Source organism: Callospermophilus lateralis, chromosome 16 (genome assembly GCF_048772815.1).
Source record: "Callospermophilus lateralis isolate mCalLat2 chromosome 16, mCalLat2.hap1, whole genome shotgun sequence".
Classification (NCBI taxonomy): domain Eukaryota; kingdom Metazoa; phylum Chordata; class Mammalia; order Rodentia; family Sciuridae; genus Callospermophilus; species Callospermophilus lateralis.
In genome coordinates this window covers 39,908,797-39,928,117 of record NC_135320.1, presented here as the reverse complement: position 1 = coordinate 39,928,117, position 19,321 = coordinate 39,908,797, and the positions used below count along the sequence as shown (strand labels likewise).

Sequence of the window (19,321 nt, the reverse complement as noted above, 5' to 3'; positions counted from 1 at the left end):
GTATTTGTATGTATGCTTTTTAAAGAGTATCTGGATCCCTTGTACTGAGGATTGAACTCAAGATACTCTAACCCTGAGTTACATGGAAAGAAATGGAAGGAATACAATTTCTCTAGGGCTTTAAGTTCATCCCATGGTTGATTCTTCACTGTTTTTCTTTTCTTTGGATGGTGCTGGGGATGGAACCCAGGACCTCACACATCCTAGGCAAGTGCTCTACCACTGAGCTACCTCCCCATCCCTGAGGTTTCTGAATGTTGGGTTGGATCATCACAGGAAGCTAAAGATGTGTGCAGTCTTCTCCCAGGGGCTAAAATCTTTCATCTCGTTTATGCTGATTTGCTTATGTAGCATCTTATAGATGTATTCTATAAGATGTGTGCAGATCCCATTCTCAGCCTCTCTTCTGCTCTGTCCAAACTGTATGGTGATTGAGAATGTGAGCAGAAGCCAGCAGAAGCCTGTATTTTCTAAATTCATATTCTGGCAGAGTCTAAATTGGTGGTTTTAGTGGTTAACCCAGACTTTATTCTTGTCTTTTACTGGGAGAGCCCGGTCATTTGAAGGTACAAAGAGATGATGTGTGGATCTAACCTAATTGACTTTATTCTGGCCAGTTTAGCGGAGCAACCTAAAGGACAATTCTACTGACCTTTCACAATTGACAGACTTTTCTCTTTCTTTTTTTATCCCCAAGGTCTGCTGAGGACAGACACAGTACCTGAGGAAGGAGAAGATGCTGCAGCCACGCTCAGTGCCACAGAGACCCTCTCAGAAGAGGAGCAAGAAGAGCTGAGAAGAGAACTTGCAAAGGTGAAGGAGAACCATTCCTTTTATAAGCTGGTGTTTTGCACTTAATATGCAATTTCCTTGTTTCTCTAAAGCATGTGGGACTGGTTTACAGTTAGTTCCAGGGAAGAGAAAGCACCTTGTGTTTATTGCTTAAATTAGGTCTTGCTTCAGGAGAGGAGATTGAAGGGGATGATTCCAGTTTTTTTTAATATAATAAAACATAGGGGTCAAGTGGGTCTGAGATGTAGCGTGTGGAGGAGGAAATGGGTGGGAACACTACCAACAAGTCTCCTAAGGGATGTTGCTGAGCCTGATACTTGTGTTCTTCAGCCACACCAGTGACTTCTCTGTCCCTGCCTGTGGTGTGGGTATTGGCACCTCTGAACCTTCTGCTCTCCAACTCCATTCCTCCCTCCCTCCTTTCCTTCCTTCAGCTTTCTGCCTGACTTCAAAATTCCAACTTCCTTCTTTCCTAACTTCCTTTCTTCTATAAAACTCACATAACATAAAATTAACTGTTTTTCTGGGCATTGTGGTGCACCTGTAAAAATCACAGTGACTTGGGAGACTGAGGCAGGAGGACTGCAAGTTTGAAGTCAGACTGGTCAACTTAGCAAAACCCTCTTTCAAAATAAAACAATAAGAAAGACTGGAGATGTGATTTAGTGGTAGAGCATCTCTGGGTTCCGTTCAGTTTTCCTACTGGAAAAAAAAAGAACTGTTTTAAAAGTGTACAATTCAGTAGCATTTAGTGCATCTACACTTTGTGCACTATTACTTCTTTCAAGGTCCAAACATTTTCTCTTGCTCCAAAGGAGTCGTCCATACTCATTAAGCAGTTACTGTTTGGTTTCCCTTCTCTCAGCCCCTGGAAATAGCTAATCCGCTTGTGCCTGTATGGATTTAACTGCTTTCTGGATATTTCATGTAAATGGAATCATGCAATATGTGACATTCAAGGTTTATTCATTTTGTAGTATGTGTCAGTGCTTCATTTTTATGGCTGAATAATATTCCATTGCATGTACCTAGCATATTTTATTTTTTCATTAATTTATTGATGAACATTTGGGTAGTTTCTATCTTTTGCTTATTGTGAATAGTGAGCTTTTAACATTTATGTACAGATATTTGTTATGCCTGGAAGTGGAATTGCTTTGTCATGTGGTGATTCCACCTTTAACATTTTTGGAGAATCACCAAACTTCCACAGCAGTGACACCATTTTATATTATCACCAGCCATTTGTTCACATCCTTGGTAACATGTTAGTCTCTGTTTCCTTCATTAATAGCCATCCTAGTGGGTGTGAAGTGGTATCTCATTGAGGTTTTGATTTAAATTTCTCTAATGACTAGTGATATTGAGCATCTATTCATGTGCTCATTGGCCATTTATCTCTCTTGGAGAAATGTCTATTTAAGTCCTTTGTCCATTTAAATAATTGGATTGGTTGTCTGTTGTGGAGATGAGAGAGTGAGTGAGTGTGGGTGTGTGTGTGTGTGTGTGGGGGGTGTATTCTGGATGCTAGACCCTTATCAGATACAGTGGTCAAATGTTTTCTTCTATCTTGTAGGCTGTCTTTTTACTTTCTTGATAGTGTCTCTTGATATGTAAAAGTTAATTTTTGATGAATTCTGATTTTTTTCCTCTCTAGTTGCTTGTGGTTTTGGTGTTATATATAAAAATTCATTTTCAAATCTAAGATCATAAAGATTTGCCCCTGTGTTTTCTTCTAATATTTTTGTGGGGTTAACTTTTACATTTAAAGCCCTTTGTTTATTTTGAGTTAATCTCTGTGGTTTGTGGTAAAGTTCCAAGTTCATTTTTTTGCACGTGGATGTTTAGTTTTCTCAGACTATTCTTTTCCAGTAAATGCTGTTGGCATCTTTGTCAAAAATCAGTTAACCATATATGAACTTATTTCTGATCTGTCAATTCTGTTACATTCCTCTAGATATTTCTTCTTAGAATAATTTTACGCTGTTTTGATTACTATAGCTTTGTAGTAAGTTTTGAAATCTCGAAGTATGAATCCTTGACCTTTTCTCCTTTTAAAAAATGTAATTCAGGTCCCTTGGAATTACAAATGGACTTCAGAATCTGCTCCTCTTCTTCTTCTTCTTTTTCTTTTCTTTCTTTCTTTCTTTCTTTCTTTCTTTTTTTTTTTTTTTTTTTGGTACCAGGGATTGAACCCAGAGGTGCTTAATCACAGAGCCATATCCCCAGCCTTTTTTATTTTTTTATTTTATTTTTTTGAGACTAGAGTCTCACTAAGTTGCTTAATGGCCTTGCTAAATTGCTGAAGGTGGCTTTGAACCCAGGATCCTCCTTCATCGAGAGTCACTGGATTACTTACTGCTCCCAGTAGAAGCTGCTTTTCCACCACAAAAAAATACCATTGGAATTTTGATAGGGCTGGCATTGAATCTGTAGATTGAGTTGGTGAATATTGCTATCTTTTTTGTAGGGGGGTGGGTTGCTTAGTAAGTTGCTTAGTACCTTGCTGTTGCTGAGGCTGGCTTTGAACTCGTGATCCTCCTGTTTCAGCCTCCCTAGCCACTGGGATTATAGGCATATGCCACCACACCCGGCGTATATTGCTACCTTAACAATATTAAGTCTTTAGTCCATCAACATAGAATGTCTTACCATTTATCTTTAATTTCATTTAGCAGTGTTTTTTAGTTTTCTGTGTACAACTTACACTTCCTTAGTTATGTTTATTCCTTTTAAACTTTTTATGTATTTGATCCTTTTACTGTTAACATTTTATTGTTTTATTCTTTTTAAAGAATCAGCTTCAACTTTATTCATCATTGTTTTCTATTTTACATTTTGTTTAGTCTTTATTATTCTCTTCCTCCTGTAAGCTTTGCATTTAGTTTACTGTTTTTTTTTTTCCTCTTTCAGATTTATGGTATTGATTTGACATCTTTATTCTTTTTTTTAATATAGGTTTTGATAGGTGTATATCTCCTACGGACACTGTTTTCATTACAACCCATCAGCTTTAGTATCTTGTGGTTTTGTTTTCATTCATCTCAAAATATTCTGGGGGTGGGGATGTGGCTCAAGCGGTAGTGCGCTCGCCTGGCATGCGCGGGGTGCTGGGTTCGATCCTCAGCACCACATAAAAATAAAATAAAGATGTTGTGTCCACTGAAAACTAAAAATAAATATTAAAAAATTCTCTCTCTCTCTCTCAAAAAAAAAAAAGTTTTTTTTTTTTTTTTTGTAATTCCCTTTGTATTTCTTCTTCAACTTACTGGTGGTTGAACAGTGTGTTACTTTTCATAATTGTGAATTTTTCAATTTTCCTTTGGTTTTTTATTTCTAATTTCAATTCATTATGGTTTAGAGAAGGTGCTTGTACAGCTTAAATGTTATCAAGACTTATGCTGTTGCCTGGAGAATGTCCTTTTTGTAACTGAGAAGAATGTGGGTTCTATGGTTTTGTGGGGGAGAGTTCTATGTATGTCCATTAGGTTTAGTTGGTTTATATTATCTTTCAAAGCCCTGTTTCCTTCTTTGTCTGGCTGTTTGTACTATCCATTTCTTTCCAAAAGGTTTTATGAATAAGGCTGGGATAGAATGGGTAAGGGAGATTGACATAGGCCTTATGAGGAGGGTGAGGATTATTATGAGTATTTAAGGTGTGACTAATGTTACTTTAAAAAAGACAAAACCCAGTTTTTCTACAAGTTATGTTTACTATAGAAACATTAAAAAATGAAGAAGATTGTAATGAACGACAGTGTCAAAGTTTTTAGATTAAGTTTCTTGATTGTATATATTGCTGTAACCTGTTTTAGAAATCTCTTCTAAGAAAACATTAGAATATACATCTGTAGCTTTTCCCCACTTATTTAAATTTCAAAACATTTTCATACCAATAAATAATCTTTCACAATCTTATTTTTGATTTCTGTAAGCTCATTTTTAGTTGATGGACATATTGTCATTTATAAACATTCTGTTTTTTTTGCTATTATGAATAATTGATAAAAATACTTTCACACAGATCTTTATGCACTTCTTTAATTATTTCCCTTAAGAGAAAGTCCTTGAAGTAGAATTATTTATATTCCCATGTACACCAACATAGCCAAAATGCTCTTCCTCATGTTTCTCATGGTGTATGAAAGATCATTTTTTCCAAATCCTTTCCAGCTCTCAGTATAATATCAAAATAAAAATAATTAATGGCACCTAATGTCTACAGCTCAACTGAGCTCTCAGTGTATTATTTTTATTAATTTTAATAGCAGATGTTATCATGATGAATGGGAGAGGAAACACAGGTCTTGAAATAGATTATATAACTTTGTTTAGTAAATGAAGTTATTGGGTCTATGATTTATAAATATCTTCCCCACTCTATGGATTACCTAAGTTTTTTTTTTTTTTTTTTTTTTTTTACCTGGGATTGAACCCAGCTCTTTATATATGCCGGACAAGCACTGCACCACTAAGCTATACTTGATTGCACCCTTTGAAACAAAGAAGTTTTTAATTTTGGTAAAGTCAACTTTATGTATTTTTCCCATGTGGTTTCTTGTGCTTTAGTATCATGTGACAGAAGCCTAATCCAAGGTTGTGAAGATCAAGGTTGCCTACACAATGAAGGGTAGCAGCCTTTAGGCCTATATTCAGAGTTCAGCCTTTACGAACTCTGATGCCTGGGCACATCCTGTTTTGTTTGTATAGTATTCATGCTTTTTTAAGAAGTTTATCCACCCTTCCCAAAGTCTGTGAGATATGACAGAATACAATGACTGTTACCTCTTGGTTGTGTAATAATAATAATTAGATACAACAAAAATCATTTACACTTCTAAGTAAGGATAATTTTCAATTTGGAAAAAAACTGGTTGAAATAGTTGCAGAAACTTCAATAGATTTTTTTTTAAAAAAACCCTTTTATTTTTCTGTATTCTTTTTTTTTTTTTTGGGAGGGGGGACCCAGGGATTGAACTCAGGGGCACAGAACCACTGAGCCACATCCCCAGCCCTATTTTGTATTTTATTTAGGGACAGGGTCTCACTGATTTGCTTAGCACCAAACGAAGTTGCTAGGGCTGGCTTTGAACTTGTGATCCTCCTGTCTCAGCCTCCTGAGCTGTTGGGATTACAGGCATGGGCTGTTGTGCCCAGCTCTTTATTTATTTTAATCTATCTATCTATCTATCTATCTATCTAATCTAATCTATTAGTTCCCATCAGTTATACGTGATAGTAGAAAGCTCTTTGATTCATTGTACACAAATGGAGTAAAAGTTTTCCCTTCTTTGGGTTGTGCACGAAGTAGAGTCACATCATTTGTGCAATCATACATGTACCTAGAGCAGTGATGCCCATCATTCCACCGTCTTTCCTACCCCTTTGTCTCCTCCCGACCTCCCCTTTGCCCCATCCAAACTTCCTCCACTTATCCCAGGTGCCCCCACCCCCATATGGATTAGCATCCACTTATCAGAGAAAATATTTGGTCCCTGATTTTTTTTTGAGATTGGCTTATTTCACTTAGCATAATATTCTCCAACTCTATTCTTACTTTGAACTATAACTTAAATACTATCAAATTCAACTTTTTAAAGTGTACAATTTGGGGTTTGCCTATGTGCATTCACTAGGTTGTACAGCCATCACTGCCAATACCAGAACATTTTCATCACCTCACAAAGAAACCTGTTCCCCTTAACAGTCAGTCCCAATTCTCCCTCCCCAGCCCCTGGTGATTATCTCTTTCCCCATAGATTTGCCTATTCTGAATGTTGCATGTAAATGAAATTATGTAACACATGGTCATTTATGATTGCTTCTTTTACTTTAATGTTTTCAAAGTTCACTCATGTGACACATACCAGGACTTTTAATGGCTGAACAGTATTCCATTACATGGTCACATTTTGTCTTCCCATTCATCAGTTGATGGACATTTAGGTTGTTTTTTTTTTTTTTTTTTCTGCTCTACTTTTTCATTTCATTTATTTTTTTATTTTTTTTAATTGGTTGTTCAAAACATTACAAAGCTCATGATATATCATCTTTCATACATTTGACTCAATTGGGTTATGAACTCCCATTTTTACCCCAAATACAAATTGCAGAATCACATCGGTTACACACTCACATTTTTACATAATGGCATATTAGTGACTGTTGTATTCTACTACCTTTCCTATCCCCTACTATCCCCCCTCCCCTCCCCTCCCATCTTCCCTGTCTACCTCATCTGCTGTTGTTCAATTCTCTCCCTTGTTTTCCCCCCCTTTCCCCTCACAACCTCTTATATGTAATTTTGTGTAAAATTGAGGGTCTCCTACCATTTCCATATGCTTTCCCTTCTCTCTCCCCCCACTCGTCTTTGTTTAATGTTAATCTTTTCCTCATGCTCTTCTTCCCTGTTCTGTTCTTAGTTGCTCTCTTTATATCAAAGAAGACATTTGGCATTTGTTTTTTAAGGATGGGCTAGCTTTGCTTAGCATAATCTGCTCTAATGCCATCCATTTCCCTGCAAATTCTATGATTTTGTCATTTTTTAGTGCTGCGTAATACTCCATTGTGTATAGATGCCACATTTTTTTTTATCCATTCATCTATTGAAGGGCATCTAGGTTGGTTCCACAGTCTAGCTATTGTGAATTGTGCCGCTATGATCATTAATGTGGCAGTATCCCTATAGTACGCTCTTTTAAGATCCTCAGGGAATAGTCTGAGAAGGGTGATAGCTGGGTCAAATGGTGGATCCATTCCCAGCTTTCCCAGGAATCTCCATACTGCTTTCCAAATTGGCCTCACCAATTTGCAGTCCCACCAGCAGTGTACAAGTGTACCTTTTTCCCCACATCCTCGCCAACACTTATTGTTGTTTGACTTCATAATGGCTGCCAATCTTACTGGAGTGAGATGGTATCTTAGGGTGGTTTTGATTTGCATTTCTCTGACTGCTAGAGATGGTGATCATTTTTTCATGTACTTATTGATTGTATGTCCTCCTCTGTGAAGTGTCTGTTCAGGTCCTTGGCCCATTTGTTGATTGGGTTATTTGTTATCTTATTGTTTAATTTTTTGAGTTCTTTGTATATTCTGGATATTAGGGCTCTATCTGAAGTGTGAGGGGTAAAAATTTGTTCCCAGGATGTAGGCTCTCTATTTACCTCTCTTATTGTTTCTCTTGCTGAGAAAAAACTTTTTAGTTTAAGTAAGTCCCATTTGTTTATTCTTGTTATTAACTCTTGGGCTATGGGCATCCTATTAAGGAATTTGGAGCCCGACCCCACAGTATGTAGATCGTAGCCAACTTTTTCTTCTATCAGACACAGTGTCTCTGATTTGATATCTAGCTCCTTGATCCATTTTGAGTTAACTTTTGTGCATGGCGAGAGAAAGGAATTCAGTTTCATTTTGTTGCATATGGATTTCCAATTTTCCCAGCACCATTTGTTGAAGATGCTATCCTTCCTCCATTGCATGTTTTTAGCCCCTTTATCAAATATAAGAAAGTTGTAATTTTGTGGATTGGTTTCTGTGTCCTCTATTCTGTACCATTGGTCCACCTGCCTGTTTTGGTACCAGTACCATGCTGTTTTTGTTACTATTACTTTGTAGTACAGTTTGAACTCTGGTATCGCTATACCTCCAGATTCACACTTCCTGCTTAGAATTGCTTTTGCTATTCTGGGTCTTTTGTTTTTCCATATGAATTTCATGATTGCTTTATCTATTTCTACAAGAAATGCTGTTGGGATTTTGATTGGCATCACATTAAACCTGTAGAGAACTTTGGGTAATATCGCCATTTTGATCATGTTAGTTCTGCCTATCCATGAACAGGGTACATTTTCCATCTTCTAAGATCTTCTATCTCTCTCTTTAGGGTTCTGTAGTTTTCATTATATAAATCTTTCATCTCTTTTGTTAGGTTGATTCCCAAGTATCTTATTTTCTTTGAGGATATTGTGAATGGAGTGGTTTTCCTCATTTCCATTTCATAAGTTTTGTTGCTGATATACAGGAATGCCTTTGATTTATGCGTGTTGATTTTATATCCTGCCACTTTGCTGAATTCATTTATTAACATTTAGGTTGTTTTCACTTGGGGCTGTTAAGAGTAATACTGCTGTGAACATTTGTATATGTGTTTTTCTGGGGATATAAGTTTTCAGTTCTCTTCATTAAATACCTAGAAGTAGAACTGCCAGGACATATGGTAGCTTTTTTTTTTTTTTTTAATTTTTGAGGAACCATCCAACTGCTTTGCTGCCAAACTGCATCATTTTATCTTCCACCAATAGTAACTGAGGTTTACTTTAGTAACTTTGTCCTTGCCAACACTGGTTTATGTCTGTCTTTTTGGTTATAGCAGTCCTACTGGATGTAAAGTGTTATTTCTGTTGATGTTGATCATCTTTTCTTCTTGCAAGAAATGTCTACTCAAGTCTCTTTCCCACTTAAATCTGGTTATTTGTCTTTATTATTCAGCTGTAAGTTTCTTTATATATTTTGGAATCTAGACCAGACATATCGTAATATATAACATTTGACTCTCAGGCACTTAATTTGCCCATTCTGTCAGTTTTTCTTTTCTTTTTTTGGTACAGGGGTTGAGCCCAGAGGTATCCTACCACTGACCTACATCCCCAGCCCTTTTTGTATTTTTAATTTGAGACAGGATCTTTTTTTTCCCTCTACATATTTCATTGGTGCATTGTAGTTGTACATATTGATGGGATTTATTGTTACATATTTGTACATGTACACAATATAACCATATAATTTTTTAAAAAAATTTTTAGTTGTAGTTGGACACAATACCTTTATTTTATTTATTTATTTTTATATGGTGCCGAGGATTGAACCCAGTGCCTCATGTGTGCTAGGCAAGCGCCCTACCGCTGAGCCACAACCCAGCCCAACAATATACTTTTTTTTTAATATTTATTTTTTAGTTTTAGGTGGAAACAATATTTTTATTTTTATGTGGTGCTGAGGATTGAACCCAGTGCCTCATGCATGCTAGGTGAGCACTCTACAACTGAGCCATAATCCCAGCCCCTCAACAATATACTTTTTGAGACAGGATCTTGCCAAGTTGTTGAGGCTGGCCTTGAACTTGTAGTCTTCCTACTTTAAACTCCCTAGTCACTGGGATTCAGACCTACACCACCTGACTTGTTCAGTTGTCATTGTAATTTCATGATAATGTATTTTGGAGCACAGCAGTTTTTAATTTTGATGATGTCTAATTTAATTTTTTCCTTGTTGCTTGTGCTTTATTTGTTATATCTAAGAAACCATTGCCTAAATCAAGGTTTTAAAGATTTGCCTTGGTGTTTTATTTTGAGAGTTATATGGCTTAGTTTTTATATTTAGGTTTCTGATGCATTTTGAGTTATTTTTTGTATATGAACTGAGTTAAATGCTCAGTTTTATTCTTTTATCCAAGAAATTGGAAATTCAGTTGTCCAAGTCATATTTATTGGGGATAAAAAACAAACCAAAACCAAAAACCAAAAACCAAAACAAACAAACCTATTTTTTTCCCACTAGCTATCTTGGCCACTTTTATTGAAAACTAGTTTGCTTAATTTTATTCCACTGGTCAACAGGGCTGCTCTTCCTCTCCTTCCCTTCCTCCCCTCTTTTTCGGTACTAGGTGTTGAACCCCATAGCCTCTCACAAGCTAGGCAGGCAGTGTATGACTGGGCTACATCCCTAGTCCTCACATGTCTGTTCTTAATGCCAAGTACCACAGTCTCCATTAATAGAACCTTGTAATGCCTTTTTCACTTGTTATTTTTGATTTGCAATAGAGATTCTTACTGATGTTCTCTAATGCTTTTAAAGTCATTGTGTATGTGGAATTAAGAAATGGTAGCTATGTTGGGCTGTATTTTATCACATGCTAACCAACAAAAGCAGGGAATGCACTGGGTTGTGCATTGTTAGGAAGATTCACAGTGGTCTTTTTTTTTCTAAGTTTCATTAGGGAAAATTGGTACCTCAGAAAAGTGAGGGGTAGGAAGCTTACCATTTAGTTCTATGTGAAGTACCTGGGGATTTGGAGTTTTGGGGAGAGAGAGGTATTGGAAAGGTAAGAGTGCACGATGAGGCCCCTGTGTTTAATTGCAAAGATTCGTAAGTACTTTCAGAGCTTAAACTAAGTCACTCATTCTGAAATCATGGAGAAGTGGAGTCTGGAAACCTGGGTTGAATTTGTGGTTCCTGTGTTACTTGTTGGATGACTTTGGGCAAATCATTCAATTTACTCAATTTTGAACCATATTTACTCCCCTTCTGCTACATTTTTACATTCTACTTCATCAGCATTAATCTTAAAATATATCTTTCAAAACTGGTATATACTTGAGCTATCTCCTACAGGCATAGAAGATCGTCTGTTCTTGGCCTACCTTTCAATTAAGCCATTTAAGAGTCTAGTGGTTAGAGTATTCTATTTTTTGGTGTCTACATCATGTTTGATATATGCTTCTCTCCATTGTTGAGTACTATATTTTTTAATTTCATGTTCTCTTAAGATTTAATTAGCAGCACAAACAGTTGACTTAGTTATGTATGTTGTTGTTAAAGGTTGTACTGTCTTTGAGGTCATAGAAGTGTGCTGGTGAGGGCTGAGAGTATGGTTTTGCAGCAAGCTAAGGGAAGCATTTCTGTAAAGGTCTAGAATAGTAAGAAGCATATCTTAGGGACCTAATTTTTCAATTTTCTAGGACAAAAAACAAATTCTCTCCCATATGGTGTGTTTCCCTGTGTGAGCCTACCCTTTTTCTGATTTCCTGGTTTAGCCTTTTCTCCTACTCTTTCTTTTCTTTGTAGCACCTGCTTACAGTTTTAGCTTCCGCAGCTTCTTCCTCCAAGTCTTTTCAGCTTCTCCTTTCAGTGTTATCTCAATTTCTCAAACTGAGCTTCTGGATGAGAGAATGATTAGTTAAGTACCTCTTTCCCACCAGTCATATCATTGGTTGATGGCCCCTCGATGGGTGAATGGTCTTGGGTCCCTGACCCACAAAGGATCTCCACAGGCCCCTGTGGGAGGCAGTGTGGTTTATTATGGCAGTTTCTTTGGCAGTCACGAAAAATGATACACCAAGTATGAACTCATGAAATACACAAGAAGATTGAATTCTGGTGTGGGTTGGTGGTACATGTTTTCGTGGGGAATGAAGGTTATTTTGATTTTATACACAAATAGAAGATTTTGTGGGCATTCAAATAGTGTAGAATTATTTTATCTGGCAGGTTGCATCACAGGTCAGCAGAATAGGTATTGGAGTGATTTGAGCATTATCTGTTGGAAAGGGATTTCAGCTCTTAACCACCATGCAATAACTAAGTAAAGAACTACAGGGAGAGAGGAGAAGGCAGATACAGCTCAATAGGAATTTGAACAATTACCTGCAGAGAGAAAAGAACAGCTCTGTAGAGAGAACCTGCATGTAGCCTGTTTGTATAACAACATGATGTGTTAAAAAGACAGGTAAATGAATCAATTTTTAAATCACTCTGGAATTTTGAGTAGAGTTTTGTTCTAATAATCTTGACTTACTGAATAACTTTTGCCATATTCTTCCCCCAAATCTCTTTCTCATAGGTAGAAGAAGAAATCCAGACTCTGTCTCAGGTGTTAGCAGCAAAAGAGAAGCATCTAGTAGAGATCAAGCGGAAACTTGGAATCAATTCACTACAGGAACTAAAACAGAACATTGCCAAAGGGTGGCAAGATGTGACGGCAACATCTGCGTATGTTCCCTCAATACATTTTTCTAGACAACCTGAAGGACATTTCTATACCTTTTCTTTGGGGAAGGGAAGAGAAAGGGGATGAGGACACTTGGATAGCTTTTATTTAAATCACACAGAGCACTTTCTTTCCGTTTCTCTATTATAACTTTGGTTTTCTAACTGTTTTAGGGAATAGAAATAAAACCAGCCTCATATGCAAGTTGAAAAAAAACAAAATTCAAATTCAAGAAGGCTATACAGTAGTCCTCCTTTACCATAGTTGTTTCCTGAGGTTTCAGTTTCTTATAGTCAACTATACTCTGAGAATATTAAATGAAAAAATTCTAGAAATAAATAATTAATAAGTTTTAAATTGCATGCCCTTCTGAGTAGCATGATAAAATCTCTTGCTGTCTAGCAAAGGAAACAATTAGATGTAAGAGATAACCTACTGAATAGGAGAAAATCTTTGCTAGCTACTCTTCTGATAGGATAATCTCTAGAATATATAAAGCATACAAAAAACTTTAATAAGCAAAATAACCCCACTAATAAAAGGGCAAATGAATTAAACAGACACTTCTCCAAAAAATAATACAAATGGCCAATAAATATATGAAAAAATGTTCATCATTAGCAATAAGGGAAATGCACATCAAAACTACAGTGAGTTTTCATCTCACATCAGTCAGATGACAGTCATCAAGAATACAAATAATAATAAATGCTGGGGAGGATGTGGAGAAAAAGGAACACTTTTACACTGTTGGTGAGATTAAAATATAAATATAAATTAGTACAACTGCTATGGAAATCAGTGTGGAGATTCCTCAAAAGACTAGGCATGGAACCACCATATGGTCTAGTTATATCATTTCTTGGTATTTGTCCTAAAGAATTAAAAGTCTTCACACTACAGTGATATATGCATACTCATGTTTATAGCAGCACAATTCACATAGCCAAACTATGGAACCAGCTGAGGTGTCCATCAATGAATGGATAAAGAAGAGTTTTATTTAGTCATAAAAAAAGAAATTATGTTATTTCCCGGAAATTGGGTATAGCTAGAGACCATTATGTTAAGCAAAATAAGTCAAACTCAGAAAGTTAAGGGTCATATGTTTTCTATCATATGTGGAAGCTAGACAAGAAAAAGAGGGGGAGGATCTCATGAAAATCAAAGGGAAGATCAATAGAAGAAAGGAACTGAAGGAGTTGGGGAGGGAAGAGGGAAGTGCTGGAGAGTGATATTGGCCAAATTATAGTGTTATATTGTGTGTTGTATGCATGTATGAGTATGTAACAGCAAATACCATCATCATGAACAACTATAATGCACCAATTAAAAACATGAGAGGAAAATTTTTTTTCCCTCCATTAGGTACTTCCAGAAATCATAAAACAAACAAACAAACAAAAAACTCCAAAAACTCATGCTATCCTGCTTGGGACACAGATCATCTCCTTTGTCCAGTGTATTCATGTTGAATATGCTACCAAGTCACTTAGAAGCCACATTAGAGAAAACAGTATATACAGAGCTTGTGAGATCTGCGGTTTTATGCATACACTGATGATTTTGGAACATGTATTGCCATCAGATTAGGGAGGGGACTACTGTATATTGACTTTCCAAATATATATATAGTGTCGTTTAGTCCTCAGAATAAGTCACTAGAGTATTGGTAAGACAACCCTAGATAAGGAAATAGGCCCCGATAAGTGAAGTTTTGAGGTCACACACCTCCCAAAATGTTGGGTCAGGACTCAAATTCAAGTCTGGACAACTATACAGCCAGTCCTTTTTATTTATTAACCTGTTTGTATGTATCATAAGATTTTCAGGTCAGTCTCTTCGATGTGCTCATAGCAGAGACCAGTTATTTGAGATGTGTCTTTGATCACACAAGTTCTGATATAGCATTATCATAGTGCAGTTTTCTTTCTTGTCACAAGGAGGAGCAAATTTCTAGCAAGGGATTTAAACTGTTGTCTTATCTTTTGTATCTCTGCAACTGCTGACCAGGTGAGCTTAGGAGTTGTTTACAGCTTAGCCATCATCAGTGAGGCCAGCTGCTTTTGACCTGATGGTACTTGCCCACTCTTGGTCCATTTCCATTCATGTTAGTTGGCAGTGGGAAAACACACAGGAAACTAGTCTTTGACTGCATTATCATGAACAATATTTGTTCCTGGTATTTGATCTTGATGGGGTAAGAAAAAATGCCTGAGGGGCTGGGCTTGTAGTTCAGTGGTAGAGCTCTTGTTTCACATTCGTCAGGCCCTGGGTTCAATTCTCAGCACCACATAAAAATAAATAAATAAGAATAAAGACATTGTGTCCATCTACAACTTAAAAAATATTTTTAAAAAATGCCTGATCATTCATTTCCACAGTGGGGATCTTAACCTTTGTGTAGGTACCATACTCTTTTTGTTGTTTGTTTTTCTAATCTTAGGTGGCTGGGAAGAGAGGGGATGGTAACTTAACACCTTTCTGGTACAATATCACCCTAGAGTCATTTTAAGTGTTGCATCTTTTACATACTCTATTGAGGGTTCAACAAGTCCTTACTTGGTAGCTGTACAGATGGGAAAAATTTTAAAAAATTATGCTCATAAAATTTGTTTAGATAATAAAATATACAAGGGCTCTACTGAACCTGACCTACTTTTTGCTTTTGAGCCTGGTTTTATTTGCTTTAACTATGTGAGATAACGGTGTAAAAGGCATTTGAACAATTTGATGTCATTTTTGCTTTGTTTGACTTATGTGGAAAAGGAAGGGAGAAGAGGTGTAATTTTGTTCAGACTCTGGCTCATTTTCATTTTGCTACTATTTGAAACACTTCCCTTGGATTCTGTGGGCCTTCTGTAATAAGCCTCTGCCTTTCTGTCTGGATGAGAGTGCTGCAGGAAACTGCCTGAAATGATGGCTCAGACTGTGATGTGATGGTTGTTGCCCTGGTATTAGGAAGGATTTTAGAAGTTTTTAAAGATATTTTATTTTGAGGAGCTGGAGTTGTGGCTCAGTTGTAGAGGGTTGCCTAGCACATGTGAAGCACTAGATTCGATCCTCAGTATCACCTACAAATAAATAAAGGCATTGTGTTCATATACAACTAAAAAAATTTTAAAAAATACTATTAAAAAAAGATATTTGAGAGTCCTTCAGTAGATGGTGACCACTGCCTTGGAATAATGTTAGAAAAGATTAACTGACTTTTTTTTTTTTTAATAATTGGATACAGATATAAGAAGACGTCTGAAACCCTGTCTCAGGCTGGACAGAAGGCTTCTGCTGCATTGTCATCTGTTGGCTCAGTCATCACCAGAAAGCTGGAAGATGTAAAGTATGTCTGCATTTTTCCTTGCTCACTAGGTAGCTCAGGCAGATTGAAATGCTCTTGTGATTGCTTTTGTTTCCCAACTTTGGCTCAAGATGATGCTGAATTCTCTCCTCTGATGGAGTGAGGGAGGGTGCTCTGTCCAGCCAGGACCTAAAATGTTTGCATAACATTCTGACTTCAAAATGATCACCTTATGAATCTGTTAAAAGTTGTTGAGAAATTCTGGTTGCAAACTTTTGTGTTTTTTAGTCCTCTTTCATTTTACAGGGTGGTAAGTATGTCCCTGGTGGTTGCAAATTTGTGATTGTGGGCAGAGCCTGGTGCCTTTCTGGGGATGAGTACAAGAACATTGACATGCACGCTTGGATTGAGACCCAGCTTTACGTTCTGAATGAGACCATGGTGTGATTGCAACAGGCTGATTTGTGCAGTGATGCGTACTAACTCGTAAGCTGTACCTACATTCATGCTTAGGCCCAAATCTTGATTTTTGAGCTGTTGCTTTTTATTTTGCATTTGTATTTGAGATTAGTTTGCAGATATTTTTCTTGTCATTTTGATAAAACCACTTCATAGTGCTTTTGTGCCTCCCTCTACCCATGTGGATTAGAGTAGTGCTGAAGATGACAAACATGGTTTATATCAGCTGTGCTTTCTGTTGGCATGCAAAATTTGTGATTAAAAAAAAAAAAGCTCAGATTGCATGACTGTGTTTTTTGTTTGTGGAGAAAGTAGATTTTACAACCAGAATTTTGTTAGTTGAATAGGTTTGGTCAGTTAAGGTATTATATACTTTGTATCAAAATAACTAAGTTCCTGGCTCATTGTATTTGGAATATCGTAAATCTAAGCTTAATGTAATAAGCATAGTTTTCTTGACCCCTTTTACACATATGTGTGTGTGTTTTATATATATACATACGTTTATTAGATGCTCTCTCTTCTTTTTATGCTGATTGAATGGTGTAGCATTTTAGGGCCCAGGTAAAACATCATATGACTTTTTAAAAGTAGGTTATTTAATTGTTCTAGATTTATCAGTACTTCCTTTCTTTTTTAATGCTTACTCTGGCTTCTTACAGATTGCAAGCTTTTTCACATTCCTTTAGGTAAGGAGAGTTTGAACCATCACTGCAGTCTAGCAGTCATGTAAGACAAGTGTGCTAAGATGAGATGATTAAGCCACGTTGAATGGTCATGTTTGTCCACTACATAATTTTCTTGCATTTGCAATATCTTTTTCCTCTAGTGCATTTCTAATTTTAAAGGGAGGGTTTCTTGTATACCATGAGTAATGGATAAATTAAAAGAAGAATTTGACACTGTGGTTCAAGGGATATGGAAATGGTTTTGAAGTTTCTTTTTTAATTTTTTTTTTTTTTTGTAAAAAGAAGCAGTCTTACCATGGCATGCAGAATTCCTCCCTTTTAATGTCTTTGTTTGTTTGTTTTTGATGCTTTTGGTTCTTTGGTGCTTTTGTAAGGATGTTGGAATTCTCCTTCACCTGGGTTCCATTATGTAATTATAATAGACTGCATATGTACTGCCTCGTGTTAAGTCCTCTGTCTTATATGAGCAACTCTACTTTTTTGTGTGTTTGTTAAAGTAAACATAAGAATTTTTTTACCATTACTTCACACTTTTTAATACTTGTTTTACTAGCTTACAGTTTTTACCATTTTATTACCCCAGTTATATTCTTTATGCATCAAAGCAATTTCATGATTTGCAAAGGAAAAAGTGTATTAGTTTAAAACAGAAAGCGCGTTTAAAAGACGTTAGCTCAGGTCATACCTTATAGGAGTACTTGTGATGTTGAGCAAACCTTTCTTCTCTCCTAGGCAGACTCTGATAATCCAGTCAGGTGTGGAAAGAAAACAAAAGTGGAGGGAGATCTTTAGAGTGTCATCAGGAAGGATAATATAGTAGTTTCCATTTCTGTTCCTGTTACAGCAAATTGTCTTCTCAAGCATCACTGTTGTGATCTAGCTATAATATGCCTTCTTAAGTAAGCAAACGGATACTTAATAACTCAGATTTTGGTGACACTTAATCCTAGAAGTGAGTCAGTCATAGGGATGTACAGACTCTAAATGTTGAACTCTTTAAAGCAAAAAATTATGTGTTAAAAAAATCAAGTCACTACCTAGGTGCAGTGGCACACGCCTATAATCTCATTGACCCAGGAGGCTGAGGCAGGAGGATTGCATGTTTGAGCCTAACTTCAGCAATTTAGTGAAACTCTAAGCAACTTAGTATCAAAATAAAAAAATAGAAAGGGTGGGGAGGTAGCTCAGTGGTAAAGCACCCCTGGATTCAACCCTTAATACAAAAAAAAAAAAAATTAAAAATCAAGTCACCAGTAATAGGAGGTGATTTTATATTTTTGGAGTTCAGTAAAAAAATGGCCTAGGGGCTGGGGCTGTAGCTCAGTTGGGAGAGTGCTTGCCTTGCATGCACAAGGCCCTGGGTTCAATCCCCGGCACCATATTTTAAAAAATGGCCTAAATATTGTAGGTCACTGAGTAAGCATTCAGTTATATAATTCATTCTGCTAACTTGAGGGTGCCTGCTGTGGGCAGATCCTAAGGTTATAACTATAAAACAGACAAGGCAGTTATTAAAATAGAGCTTAAAATTTTTGAGTCAAGTGGGGTAAGGAGAAGGGGACTTGGGATGTATTTAAGAGTGGAAGACTCTGTAAGCATTTGATTAAAGAATGTTAGGTGTGATATAGATGTAAACTATAAGAACATACAAGGGCTCTAGAGAAATGATGTTTCATCTGTACTTATCACTATTATTTTTCTACATCTTTAGAAATATCAAGTAGATGGATCTAGGTATCTAGTCTTGTTTTAAATGATTATACTGTGTATCAATATGTGGATGTTAAGTAAATCTTTTGATTAATACTTGGAATGAGAGACATAAGATACTGACAAATCTTTGTAATTAATTCTTAACAGACCAAAGGTTGGGTAACCCGCCTTCACTTTTTGGTGGTACTGGGAGTTGAACTCAGGGGCACTCTACTGCTAAACCACACCCCAAGTCCTTTTAATTTTTTGAGACTGGGTCTTGCTAAATTCCCAGGCTGGCCTTGGAATCCTCCTATAATCCCCAGTAGGTGGGATTACAGGTGTGCACCAGTCACTTAATCTGATGGAGTGTGTTCAGATGTATGAAGAAAAACTACATCTTTGAGATCATGTGGGTCACAGAGGCAATACTAGCCACAGGAACTGTCCAAGGAGAGGGAGCTAGACTGTTGAGTTGAGTTCTCCAATTTCAGCAGCAAGGCCCCTTACCACCAGGGATAGATGCAGGAGGCTCCTTTGGGCAACTGCTTGGTTAATCCAGTTAACTGTTCCAAATCTGTATTTCTGGAAAATTTAGGCCAGTGATTTCACTCTTAAATGTAATTA

At 36.7% G+C, this 19,321-nt stretch overlaps 1 protein-coding gene across 8 annotated transcripts in view; it reads left to right on the top strand.

Moving 5' to 3' along the window:
* The window catches only part of Tpd52 (tumor protein D52), a 105,185-nt gene that overhangs the window by 73,854 nt on the left and 12,010 nt on the right, over nt 1–19,321 (top strand). For 7 of the 8 annotated variants that reach the window (XM_076835526.1, XM_076835525.1, XM_076835523.1 and 4 more), the window contains 3 exons: nt 698–813; nt 12,410–12,558; nt 15,795–15,896. In XM_076835526.1, coding sequence (XP_076691641.1) covers nt 698–813; nt 12,410–12,558; nt 15,795–15,896 — 367 coding nt within the window. Of the gene's footprint in view, nt 1–697; nt 814–12,409; nt 12,559–15,794; nt 15,897–16,975; nt 17,003–19,321 lie in introns of all 8 variants that reach the window. The other variant, XM_076835519.1, reaches the window with a different exon arrangement.